The following is a 12,076-nucleotide window of genomic DNA, read 5'->3' as shown; positions in this document are numbered from 1 at the left end:
TTGACTTTATCAAAATTAAGAAAATTTGTTCTTTGAAAGATACTCTTAAGGGCATGCAAAAACAATGCATAGACTGGTAGAAATGATCTGCGGGTCACATTCCAGACAAAAGACTGTGTTCAGAGTAGGTGAAGGACTTGCCAAGCTCGTAACAAGTGAACAGACAATCCAGAGAACAATGGCAGCAGATTTGAAGGGACGTCACCGAAGACAATATAAACATATGTCAAATATGTTTATGAAAAGGTGTTCACAGCCTTACTTACTAATTAGGGAAATGCAAATTAACACAATAATGAGCTACCACTGTACACCTACTAGAGTGGTGGTGACTAAGAAGACTTCTCATTCCATATTGTGGCAAAATGCGGATGTGATTTGAACTCTGCTGCTGGGAATGTAAAATTATACCACCACTTTGGAAAACATTTCAGCAGCTTTTTAAAACGTTAAACATCCACCTACTATCTCAGCCCACCATTCCATGCCTACATATTTACTCCAAAGAAATGAAAGCCTATGTCCATATAAAGACTTGGATATGGGTGTCCATAATAGCTTTAGTGGAAATAGCCATGAATTGGGAACCGCCCTGATAGCAGTTTGCAGGTGAACGGCTGCAACCCAGTAACTGGATCCAGTTTGTTTCACATGAAGGAACAAACCACTAACACACGTCACCATGTTGAAAAATCTCAAAAATAATTGTGCAAGCAAACAGAAGCCAAACACAACCAATAGTACCTATGACATACTGTGTATCAGAAATCCTAGAAAGACAGTCTTTTCTGGAGTGCAGACGTGGTGGCTGTGAGCAGAGGATTGGGAGGCCGGCGGCACTGGTTACAAAGTGGCAGGAGGAAACATGGAGTGCTCATGACCTCGATTGTGGTGATGCTGTCCCTGGTGAGTGCTGTGTCAAAACCTATGACAGTTGTAACTTATTAAGTTAAAAATTAATATTGTTAGTTTTTATTGTTGTGATTACCTTCATTTTTCATTGACAATTGAGAATAAATTCTGAATCTACTTGCTTAGTTTGGCCCATGAGCTTTTACTTAGAGCAGTGGTCCCCAACCTTTTTTGGGCCACGGACAGGTTTATTGTTAGAAAATATTTTCAAAGACCGGCCTTTAGGGTGGGACGGATAAATGTATCACGGGACTGAGACAAGCATCAAGAGTGAGTCTTAGATGGATGTAACAGAGGGAATCTGGTCATTTTTAAAAAATAAAATATCGTTCAGACTTAAATATAAATAAAATAGAAATAATGTTATTTATTCTTTCTCTGCGGACCGATACCAAATGGCCCACAGACCAGTACTGGTCCGCGGACCGGGAGTTGGCAACCACTGACCTAGAGGGTTTTTCGTTGTCTAGCCCAAAGGAGTGGCAATGTGTCATGGACACATTTAGAGAAGAGTAATTATAATTCTACCTCGTATCTGGAAGTAACTTACTTGGAAACCAGATAGAGCTAAAATGCTGTTGAGCAAAGTAGAGGCCAGAGACGGGTACTGAAGTTTGTGAACTTGACCCGGAGGGCACAGCTTTGATCAAGGCCCATTGACTCTTAGGCACAGTTGTATAGATGAAGCCTGTACTCAGCACCTCTTGGGGGAGGGGAGAGATTGTTATTGGACACATGAAAAATGCTGGTGACAAAAAGCAAGAGCTGATACACCTAGCAGAAAGGGAGATAGAAGGAAGTGAAGACAGGTTCTTGGAAGGTTTGGTTCAGGAGCTAGTCCTACTGTGTGTCAGCATCCTCTGGACACGTGCTTGTTCCTCAAAGCAGAAAGTCATTAAGTGCTTTTAATCTACATACATTATTTCACTTACTTTTCACCACCACCTATAGTCCTCAGCCTGGCTTTATAGATACGGACCTGTGACTTAGTAGGGCTGTCACATGGAATTGCAAATGGGGCTGGAACCCAGGTGTCTCTGAACCTCCAGGTTGTACATTTAGCTGCCATCCTGTGAACTCTTCTAATTATTGACACAATGAAACAGTTGACTCTAAGCATAACCCCTTTGAATGAGGAAAAAGGTTAAGGTGTTGGAAGGCTTGAAAGTAGAAAAGTACTTTAGAATAATTTTTTTTTTTTTAAGTGAGAGGAGGGGAGATAGTGAGACAGACTCCTGCATGCACCCTGGCTGGGATCTACCCTGTAACCCCTGTCTGGGACTGAGGCTTGGATCAACCTAGCTATCCTTAGCCGCTTGGGGCTAACACTCGAACTTACAGAGCCACTGGCTGTGGAAGGGGGAGAAGAAGGGGAAAAGAAGCAGTTGGTCACTTCTCTTGTGTACCCTGATCGGGGATTGAACCCGGGATATTCACAGGCTGGGCCGATGCTCTGTTCACTGAGCCAATCATCCAGGGCCAGAATAATTTCTATTTTAAAAAGTTCAGATTAAAGTTTTTTCCTGAAAGATGTAAGCTGTTTTCTAAAAAATTTTGTGAAGCATTTTATTTCCTGCTAAGATAAGTATATTGTCAATTTCATTAATTCTCTCCTGTCTAAATTTTTGAGTAAGAAACTAAGTTGATTTTGTTAATTCCATCGACTTATTGACTAAAGGGGGTAAATCTCTGTAGGTCACTGGTTTTCAATCTTTTTACACTTTGGGGCTGGTGAAAATAGAATTATTTCAGGGGCTGCTTAGGCAGAAATCACCCTGAGCATAAGTGGAATTCAACTAAGATTATTGGGTCTCTAACTTTCATACAGTATCAGGGTGGTTAACTCTTTTGTGGACTGGCAGGAAATTTCTGGTGGACCAGTCTGTGAACTGGCAGTTGAATAGCACCACTCTAGGTGACCTGTACAAGTACCACATTGTCTCCTTTTGAATTATTCCATGTTGTTCTGGAAGGATTTAGGGCAGTTAGGAGACATGTATGTACATTTGTAACCAGCACTGTCGGTTCCCTGAGAGTTCATGTGCAATGTTGGGACCTGGGAGCGAGAGCTTCAAGAGCAGCATGTGTCCTGCTTGCTCACTCCTGGGTCTCCCAGGCCCTGGCCTGCCTGCACCTTGTAAATAGGGCGTGCACAGAGTAGCAATTGCCCATTTCAAAAGCACTGAATTATAATTGGAGCATATTTTTTATTTTTAACTGTAGATTTTATAAAGATGGTAGTCATCATTTTGAAAATCAGTTTGAAATTTTAGTGTTTACCTTTAAAAAAGGAGGAGATGTTGGGCCCAGCATTGTCCCGAGGATACCTGAGGTTCTCTTTTTCTAACTCTATTCTTAGTTGGTTTTTTTTACTGTGGTTTTCCACAACAGTGCAGAATACACCAGAAAGGGAAGAGGCTGTGTGAGCTTGCCTGCCTCTCTTCCTTTGTCTTTTCCACTTTGAGCAGCTGTGCTGTGTACTTTTTAAAAATCCCAGGAATTGGCGTGGCCACTGGCTGGCCTTGCAGGCTGGGCGCATTGTGTGAGCAGCGTCCACTGCTTCTGTGTTGGGTGGCTGCTGTGACGAGTAAATGAGTTTGCATTGTATCTGTAAATCACTTAGTAGAGTAGTGCTTGGCACATAAGGGCTCAATAAATGCTAATTATTACTTTTAGGGTTTTTATGAGGCTTAAATTAAATGAGATTATGCATGTAAAAATGTTTAGTAGAGTATCTGGCATTTATTAAGTGCTCAATAAATGCTAGTGGCTCTAATTTAAATATTCAGGTGCCAATATGTCTAAAGAGGTGGTATCTTTGGGTCTCGGCATATGTCATATCTTTAGTGAGTTTATTTCAGGGAGTGAGGAAAAATTAATTTCCATATTGGCTTTACCAGTAGGTACATATTACAAAGTTACACAAAATGTAAATAGGTCATTACTTTCTGATATCTAAGGATATGTCATTTGTTAAGCTACTCTCTTCAAGTTTATGCTCATTTGTACCGTTAAAAAGTATAGCTCTGACAAATGCAGCATAATTTAGTGTGGTTGCTTCTTTGATGAGGCCTGTTGGTATCTAACCTGTCTGTCTTCCATGTTGCCCTCTGTAGGTCTGTGGAACCTCGTTTCCCTCTTCTCCAACCTTTGCTTGTTTGTCTTCATGCCCTTTGCCTTCTTCTTCCTGGAATCAGAAGGTTTTGCTGGCCTGAAAAAGGTGAGTAAAGCTGTGCTTTGGGATTAACATGTCGCTTTTTGTGGGTTCTTAGGAGTAGAATTGTTTTGTCCAACATTTGGTCAACTCCTACGGTTTTAAACCTGAAGCACAGCACACTTTAGACCTGGACACTGAAGGTTGCCGTGAAAGAATCACTGGGGTGATAGTTGGTGTGGAGTCGGCGGACACAGGTTTCTGGTGGCTAAATATTATTCCACACTCAGCAGTCTGCAGCTCACCACTGAGTAGGTGCCACGTTTAGGGAATGTTCTGAGATCGGAATGGACGGTTGTGTTTGGCAGTCAACCTGACACTGAGGACACTGGATTTTAATATGTTGGCATTGTTTTTTATTGTGATATATTTAAATTATTTAACTCATCTGTATAATGTGGAAAATTATATTGTTTCAGTTTAAAAAGCTCTTGGTTCATAACTTCTTGAAGAAATGATAGGAAGGGGATGCTGCTGAAAGGGATTTAGTTCAAACCCTCCTTTTCTAAGGAGACATCTGAGGTCCGGCGCTAGAAAATGTTACTAAATTGTCCCGGAATGCATACATCTGCAGAGTTAGCGCTAAAGTCAGAGGCTGCTGCAGCGGCCAGAGTGAGTGTGTGTTTCTGCGCAGCACTGTGGAGGGCATGGGGAAGCGGGGAGGAGGGAACAGGCCGCGGGATGAGTGCTGCCTCCTCAGTGGGCACAGCCTGAGAACCAGGGTGGAGTGGCTCCCGGACCATGGCAGGGGTATTAGGGGAAAGAACGGCATGTAAAATACTATGTGCAGGAGGCGCTTAGAAGAACAAACACTGAGAAGAGATGAGGTCCTTGGAGACACTTGAGGAACCAGTTCTGTAGAATTTAGGAGACTTTTGACGGTTATTCGTTCATTTGACAGAGTTTACTAAGCACGTACTAGGTAGTTATGCGATTACAGGAGCTTGCGGGGGACAGAAATGAAAAGACAGAGCCCCTGCCTTGAAGGATGCTAGAGGGAGAAATCGGAGGCAGCAGAGCAGCCTGCCATGTGGTGGCCTTGTAGACTGCAGTGTGTGTGGAGGCGCTGAGGAGTGCACGTCCTGGTGTCCCGGTCTGGGTGGCATGGGGCCAGCCCGCTGTGTACCTGAGACCTGACAGGTGAGCAGGCCTCAGCAAAGGCTGGGCTCTGCTGGGCTGCGGCAGGGCTGATGCCGATGGACAGTGGTGAACCACAGAGCACCCTCCAGGTTGTTAGATTTTATGCTGTCATGGCAGGGAGTGGGCACAGAATTTCTGAAAAGGATTTTTGCTTCTACTGTTTTATTTGAGGATACTTAGGGATAAATGCAAATATCGGAGTTTAGACACGTCAGTAAGGGAAGGTGAAATGCTGTGTTGTAGAGGCTCCACTACATGAGCCATCACCACCTGGGCTGGTCACTCAGAGCTGGGACACAGGCCTCAAAAATTAACATGTTGGTGTTTGCTTTAAGTATGCGGGGTTCTCGCTTCCTTTCTCTGCTTTGTGTGGATCTGCCCATGTGCAGAAAACAACCAGGAAAACACTGTTTGATAGGATCAAACAAGAGGAGATTATTCATGTAAAGCAGAGCCCATAGTCCAGGGCTCAGCTCAGTAAATGTTAGCTGTTACTGCCATTATCCTAGCGCCTAATGCATTTGGCCTAGTGACTATTCTAGAGAGTACCAGTGTGGTATGGGCTTACCCAAAAGCCACTGACTATATAGTTGGCTTTTAATTATTCACATGTCTTAGACAACTTTAGCTTCAAATTATGACTACCATATTATAGATTGAGACAGAATCAAACCTGCCTAAAGATAAGGTGTATTCTAGACCTTATTAGACATGTTTGGAAAGCTTTAAAATTAAGGTGATTATGACATGTTATTTCAAAATACTCCTTTTTTTCATTTTAAATCAATTACATGAAGGTTTCAAGGGCTACAAGCATTGCATAGTTAAGTGCAGATGTGTCAGTACACATTTGAGCCTTTAGTGTCAGGTCTTTCATAACACAGCATTACTGGTGCAGGGCCCTCATGGCCATAGGTTGTATCAGTCACTGACTCTGCTGCTTCCCAGAACCACGACATGTTTTGCACAGCTGGCTGGCAAGTACATATACTTCTGTATCGTCCTTTGAAGCTCTTTGCTCACTGGTGACGTCTGACCCATCAGTTCCCAGTGATGTTGAGGAGAGCTTAGAAAACACCTTTAATTGGTAGATCCAGCACAATAATCTGAGTAATGCAAACTTGTAATATGGTTGAGTTAAAGTCCCTTTATATTCCTTGGCCACCCCCCTGGTGCTGTTTTACTATGTCTAAGTCTGGTGGAGTCCCTAAATGGCATATGGCCCCACCATCCTCCCATTGACTCCCCTGGGCAATCGATTTTAAAACAGCCTCTTGCATATTGTGCTGAGATGCGGAAATTGGCCACTAGCCACAGGCGGATGTAGGGCTTGAATTGAAAATCAAATTAAGCAGAATTCTCTGCTTAGTTTTTAATTAAACCACTATGTTAATTCAAACAGGACATTTCAGGCCTGGGGGGCTAATCATGTCCTTTTAAGGGTCTTAAGTAGCCTTTCTTCTTTCTCCTTACTATGGCGTATGTTTCTATTTTAGGAGGCCATCTCTTCACTGTTCCTACTCTTTGTAATTCTCAAGGGTAGGAGAATGTAAATGGTTTTGATAGGCATATATATACACATATATATACATGTATACATATATATGTATGTATGTGTGTGTGTGTGTGTGTATGTGTGTGTGTGTGTGTATATATATATATATATATATATGGTCTACCGGAAAGTTCTGTCCGTTTCTAAGTTTCGACACATAAGCACGTTTATTTGGCGCATGTGTGCCTCTCTATTTTTATCACTTAATGTATACATACTGACGTAGCAAATTAACTAAAACAAAGTTGATTCATGTTAGTCTTATGTGTGAAGCGATAGTGTACCCACGGCTACTGATAAAGTTCATTTACACCACTGTAATTTTTATGAATTTCAACAAGGAAGAAATGCTACAGAAGCATGTCTGTCACATCCACCATATTCCCCGGACTTAGCACTCTCTGACTATCACTTGTTTTTGTCCTTACAAAATTTTTTGAAGGGCAAAAAATTCAAAAATGAAGAAGATATCAAACAAGCACTGGTTCAATTTTTTGCATCAAAAGGTAAAACATTTTTCAAAAATGGGATATACAAATTGCCCTCACGCTGGCAAGAAATCATTAATAATAATGGCAATTATATTATTTAATAAAGTTTATTGAAGGTAAGAAAAATTTGTATTTTGTTTTATTCCAAAAATGGACAGAACTTTCCGGTAGACCTTGCGCGCGCGCGTGCACACACACACACACACACACACACACATATGTATGTATATTTAGTGACAGGATAACTTATCTTGGAACTCTCACTATTAGAAGTGAAATATTATTAAATTCGATTATTTCCCTGTCACCTACCATGTATTGAGTATAATATATGTTCATGTGTGTTTAAACCTGACCCCACACCTACATCCTAATGTTTCAACTCACAAAAAGTTGCATCTATTGGTTTTTGTTTTGTGGTAGAGTTACTTTCTCCCCAGTTTTTATCTTGATCTCTCAGACGTGTACAGAGTGTGAGGTTTTGGGGCTGACCGTGCACTCTACACGTCACCCTGCTGATAGCGGCGCAGTTGCCTCTGCCCATTGCACCTCAGAGAGATGCTGGATTATCTGGGTGACATCCAAAGGTGCCTCCCATTGCGTAAGGAACCCTAAGGTTGACCCTCCAGCCAGGGTTTGAGAGGGAATTAGGAGTGTGTTTGTTTTATATTGTATTTTAACATCTTATTTTGAATTAAAATGTTGTGAAAAAAAATCTCATGAATGACAGATTAATTCTAAACCAGAGATATTGCTGTGAGTAACTTAACACTGTGCCTCACCTTAATGCCTATATTTGATTTGGAGTCATAGCATAAAATTTAACATAAGTGACAGCAACATCCTGACCAATTACCCAAGCCATCCAGACATCCCCAAATGTCCAGAGCATAGCACGTGGTCTGTAGGATTAAGAGGTTAACTCCTGTAACTTCAAACGAAGTGCTTGATAATAAAAGCAAAAAGTACAGAATTTGGGGTAACTTCCTTTCTTAATTAATTAGACGGACCAGGTGGAGCGAAGAGCTGGTTGCTGGTGCTGGAAGGTCCATAAAGCCAAGCGCCATGACAGCGCAGTGCACGAGGAACAGAGATCTCTTTAATATACTTCTATCCTGTGTCACAGTTTGAAATTGTCCTGGTTTATGTCCCTTTTGGCAAACTTACATAAAAGTGACCTTGTACTGTATTTTATGACCAGATGACTTTTTCCCCCAGTGGCTAATTTGTATCAGGCCTCCACCTTAAAGAGACGCAGGAATGAGTAGGAAGTCCAGCGTGGTCTCGGGGAGCTTTCATTGCATTCTTTCATTATTTTTGCTCGTTTTTGCCACTGATCATCCATAAATTGTTGGAAATGAGTGATTAAGGAAGTGCTGCTTAGTGTTAGTGGCACAAGCTCATATTTGGCTTGGTTTCTGCGGGTGAGAGGAAGTCACATACAAAAAGGAAAACTCCTGCTGGGAGCCTTTCAAGGAAATTCACCCAGGGTCGCGTTTTGATCTTGGTGTTTATTACGGAAAATGGAGTCATATCTCACTAACTATTGTTATGTGTTAATTTGATTTTCCCAACACCTTCAAGAAAAAATCATTTAGTAATTTATTAATAGAATTTCTCTACCCTCCTCCAATTAGGAGGACTGTTTTTATTATTATTATTATTTTTTATTTTTTTGTTCCAGAGAGATAACATGGACAAGAATGATTATTTTCAAAATATTCAATTCTGGAGGTGGGGTTCTATTTGAGGTTCCTTTTGGAACTGTTACTTTCTTGTAAAAGGCGTGATTATCTCAATAAATGAGCATATTAGATGTTGAAGCTTGGCATATAGCATCTCAGAGAAAGTCATAAAACTGTATTTTTAAATTTTTAAAAAGAATTTATTGATATTTGGGGGGAGGGGGAGAGAGAGAGAAAGAAACATCAGTTTGTTTTGTATGTGCCCTGACCAGGGATCGAACCCAAAACCTTTGCATATGGGAACAATGCTCCAACCCAGCTATCCGGCCAGACCTCAAAAAACTACTGTTTTGCAGAAAAGAATATACTTACTTCATTTAAAAATTATTTGCATTTATGAAGATTTTAAACTGAAAATCATTCACTTGATGAAGTGACATTCATGTTGTCACTATTCTTAGTACAGTTGCATTTGGAGGGAGTGAATTATAACAAGTTGTGTCTCCACTTTTGTTACATAGCAGCTGAGTTTTTACATCACTCAGTCCCCGGCACGATGTGACGTTGTGACGGTCCAGGACTTTGAAATGGACTGTTCTGTAGCACTATCATCCTCTCCCGTTGTCAAAACGATGGGAGCTTTCTATTTTTAAGACTACATTATCTCTGTGTGCTGAATAGTATAGTGGCAAAATCATGAGCTTTGGACTTAAATCCCGACTCTTCTCCTGGCTGACCCAGGACTTCAGGTGCATTTCTTGGTGTGTACACCTTTGAAATGGGCTGACAGTTCTTCCCTCACTGTCAGGTTGCCGAGGGGCATGGATACCTCACCTAATCTGTGTATGCCATACCCATGACATGGTAAAAGTTGCTGAGGTTGTTAGGCGTGCAGACCTGTCGGCGGTGTGAAAGCCGATGCCAAAACACCAGGAAGATTTGTGTGGATTACTTTTTATGATGGCAAAGCGGTATAAGAAATTACAGTGGCATACACATTGCTTTATTGATTCACTTTTTATCTTATACCAGTATTGGTTGTAAAAATAGGTATTATGTTTAATAGGTAACTAAACTTCAAACTTTATTTTATGTGATGATTAAATTACTAACAAATGTCTCATAATCCAGGGTTCTTTGTTAAATGAGGAAAAGTTTTGATAGGGAGGAAATAAAAAGTCACCAGGTTTAGATTTTAAAGTAATTGTACTTATAATTACCCTGGCCCTAATACTTCCAATATTCATGAAACAGTTTTATGAAATGGTCATTGTCAATTAGTCTCTTTTCTAAAGCGGTTTTTGGGGGAATTGAAAACTACCACCCTTGGTTAGAAAGAACTTTGTTTGAAAGTAAAATTAAATGTCAGAACTTAATGCTGACAGGAGAGCTTTTTACATAGTTATGATATATTCCACAGACCTATAAGACAAGAGCTCACCTAAGAGTCTGGAGTTTAGATTGTTAAAATCTCTTATTTATTTGGCATTTAAACTCTTATTTATTTGTCTATAAATTCACTTATTTAGCATGTCACAGTGCTAATCTGATCTCTATGAAATGTTTGCCAATATGTAGCTTAAAGTTGGTGTATCGCTTTACAGTTTATTTTCTTGGCCCGTTTGTACCACACTGTCTCTTTCTCCCTACCTGTTAGCTTTCCTGGCCCTTTGTCTAGAACTTAGTAGTAACTCAGTTATTTGTTAATTTGGGGGGCTTTCCTGACTTTTTTTCCAGATCTGGGAGGCTTTGTGTTCCTTGCTTGAATCAGCTCCGATCTTGTCAACAAGGATGGGCCAGTGCTTTTCTCCGGCCTCTCCTCTTTAGCGTTGCAGCTCTTTTGGCCTCTTGTGGCCTTAATGCTGTTTAAAGAAGAGCTTTTCCAATTTAGCCTTCAGAAATTCCTTCTCGAGATCCTGAGATAGTTTCTGCACATGTCTGTCCTTCCTGACTGCAGCTGTACCCCCGGCCCTCCATGTTTAGTTTTCCTGTCTGACTTGGCTGGTGTGAGCCACACTGACCAGGTGGCTGATTTAGTCTGATTTTCCTGTGCATCTTGACTTCTGTCGACTTTTCATTAATATTTTCATTTTAATTGAAATAATTTTAGAGAAGCCAAGTAACCCCACATTGTATTTTATATCATTCCAAATTACATTTGTGCTTGGATTATTGTGTAATTATAATTGGTGTATACATATATTTTATGTCCTTTCTTTAATAATTTGTTTTATGTACATAAATTTTCTGGTGTAGGAAGATTGTCCAAGACTTGGAAGCGAGCAGAGGAGACCTTGGGTGTTCTGTCCTGAGTCCTGGGTGTGTGTAGTGGCATTGAGCAGCCTGGCAGGTTTTCTGTTCACCTGGCTGATTGACATAACCTTAGGGTTAGAGTTAGTTTGTGGGAAACCCAGAGCAGTGCAAATAAATTTGTCTGATAGAGACATAATTTATTTCCTCCCTACATGTGAGATAGCCTAGAACATTTTTCATTTTATTGTCCCATTGGATATTGAGCCAGTTTTCCATCTACTACTAGCAAATTGATTTTAGCATTTCCAGTTGTTTAAGTATATCTGGATTCTTCATATTCCCCACTGATGTGGTTTTAACAAAAGCTGAAACCATGTCGCTGTGCTGCTGAGGGGTGTGGGGGACCAGGTGCCTAGGGGAGGTGCAGACAGCAGAACACGTGCTGCGAGCTGAAGCACAGAGAGTAGATCCAGGGGTGTGAGAGTCCAGTCAGTACGTACAAGTGTCCACCATGGTGGGAGCTCCTGAGACATCTCATGCAGAACCAGATCTGTCACAAGAGGCAGGAGGTGACAAATAGCAAGCAGGACAAAAACTCTTTATAAATATGAAGATGAGAAGGACTCTGGAGATGACCAGATGTTTGGAAAAAGCCAGCACTGTGAGAGGTACCAGATGCACTGGACTCAGAGAGTTAGTAGACAAGGAGAAGATTTCAGGGCGATTTTAAGATATTCTATCTAGCATTGTAGGTGTTTTCTGGCAGAAGGAATTAAGGATATCTCATCTTCAATATTGCCAGAAATGGAAGTTCTACTGACTCATT

General features: G+C 41.0%; 1 protein-coding gene across 5 annotated transcripts in view; it reads left to right on the top strand.

Moving 5' to 3' along the window:
• The window catches only part of LMBR1 (limb development membrane protein 1), a 97,401-nt gene that overhangs the window by 35,256 nt on the left and 50,069 nt on the right, over positions 1 to 12,076 (top strand). For all 5 annotated transcript variants that reach the window (XM_066235238.1, XM_066235239.1, XM_066235242.1 and 2 more), the window contains one exon: positions 4,029 to 4,132. In XM_066235238.1, coding sequence (XP_066091335.1) covers positions 4,029 to 4,132 — 104 coding nt within the window. The remainder of the gene's footprint in view (positions 1 to 4,028; positions 4,133 to 12,076) is intronic.

The sequence above is a fragment of the Saccopteryx bilineata genome, chromosome 6, assembly GCF_036850765.1.
Source record: "Saccopteryx bilineata isolate mSacBil1 chromosome 6, mSacBil1_pri_phased_curated, whole genome shotgun sequence".
In the NCBI taxonomy this organism is placed as follows: domain Eukaryota; kingdom Metazoa; phylum Chordata; class Mammalia; order Chiroptera; family Emballonuridae; genus Saccopteryx; species Saccopteryx bilineata.
The sequence above is the reverse complement of the archived record's forward strand: the minus strand, read 5'-3'. Positions and strand labels throughout refer to the sequence as shown.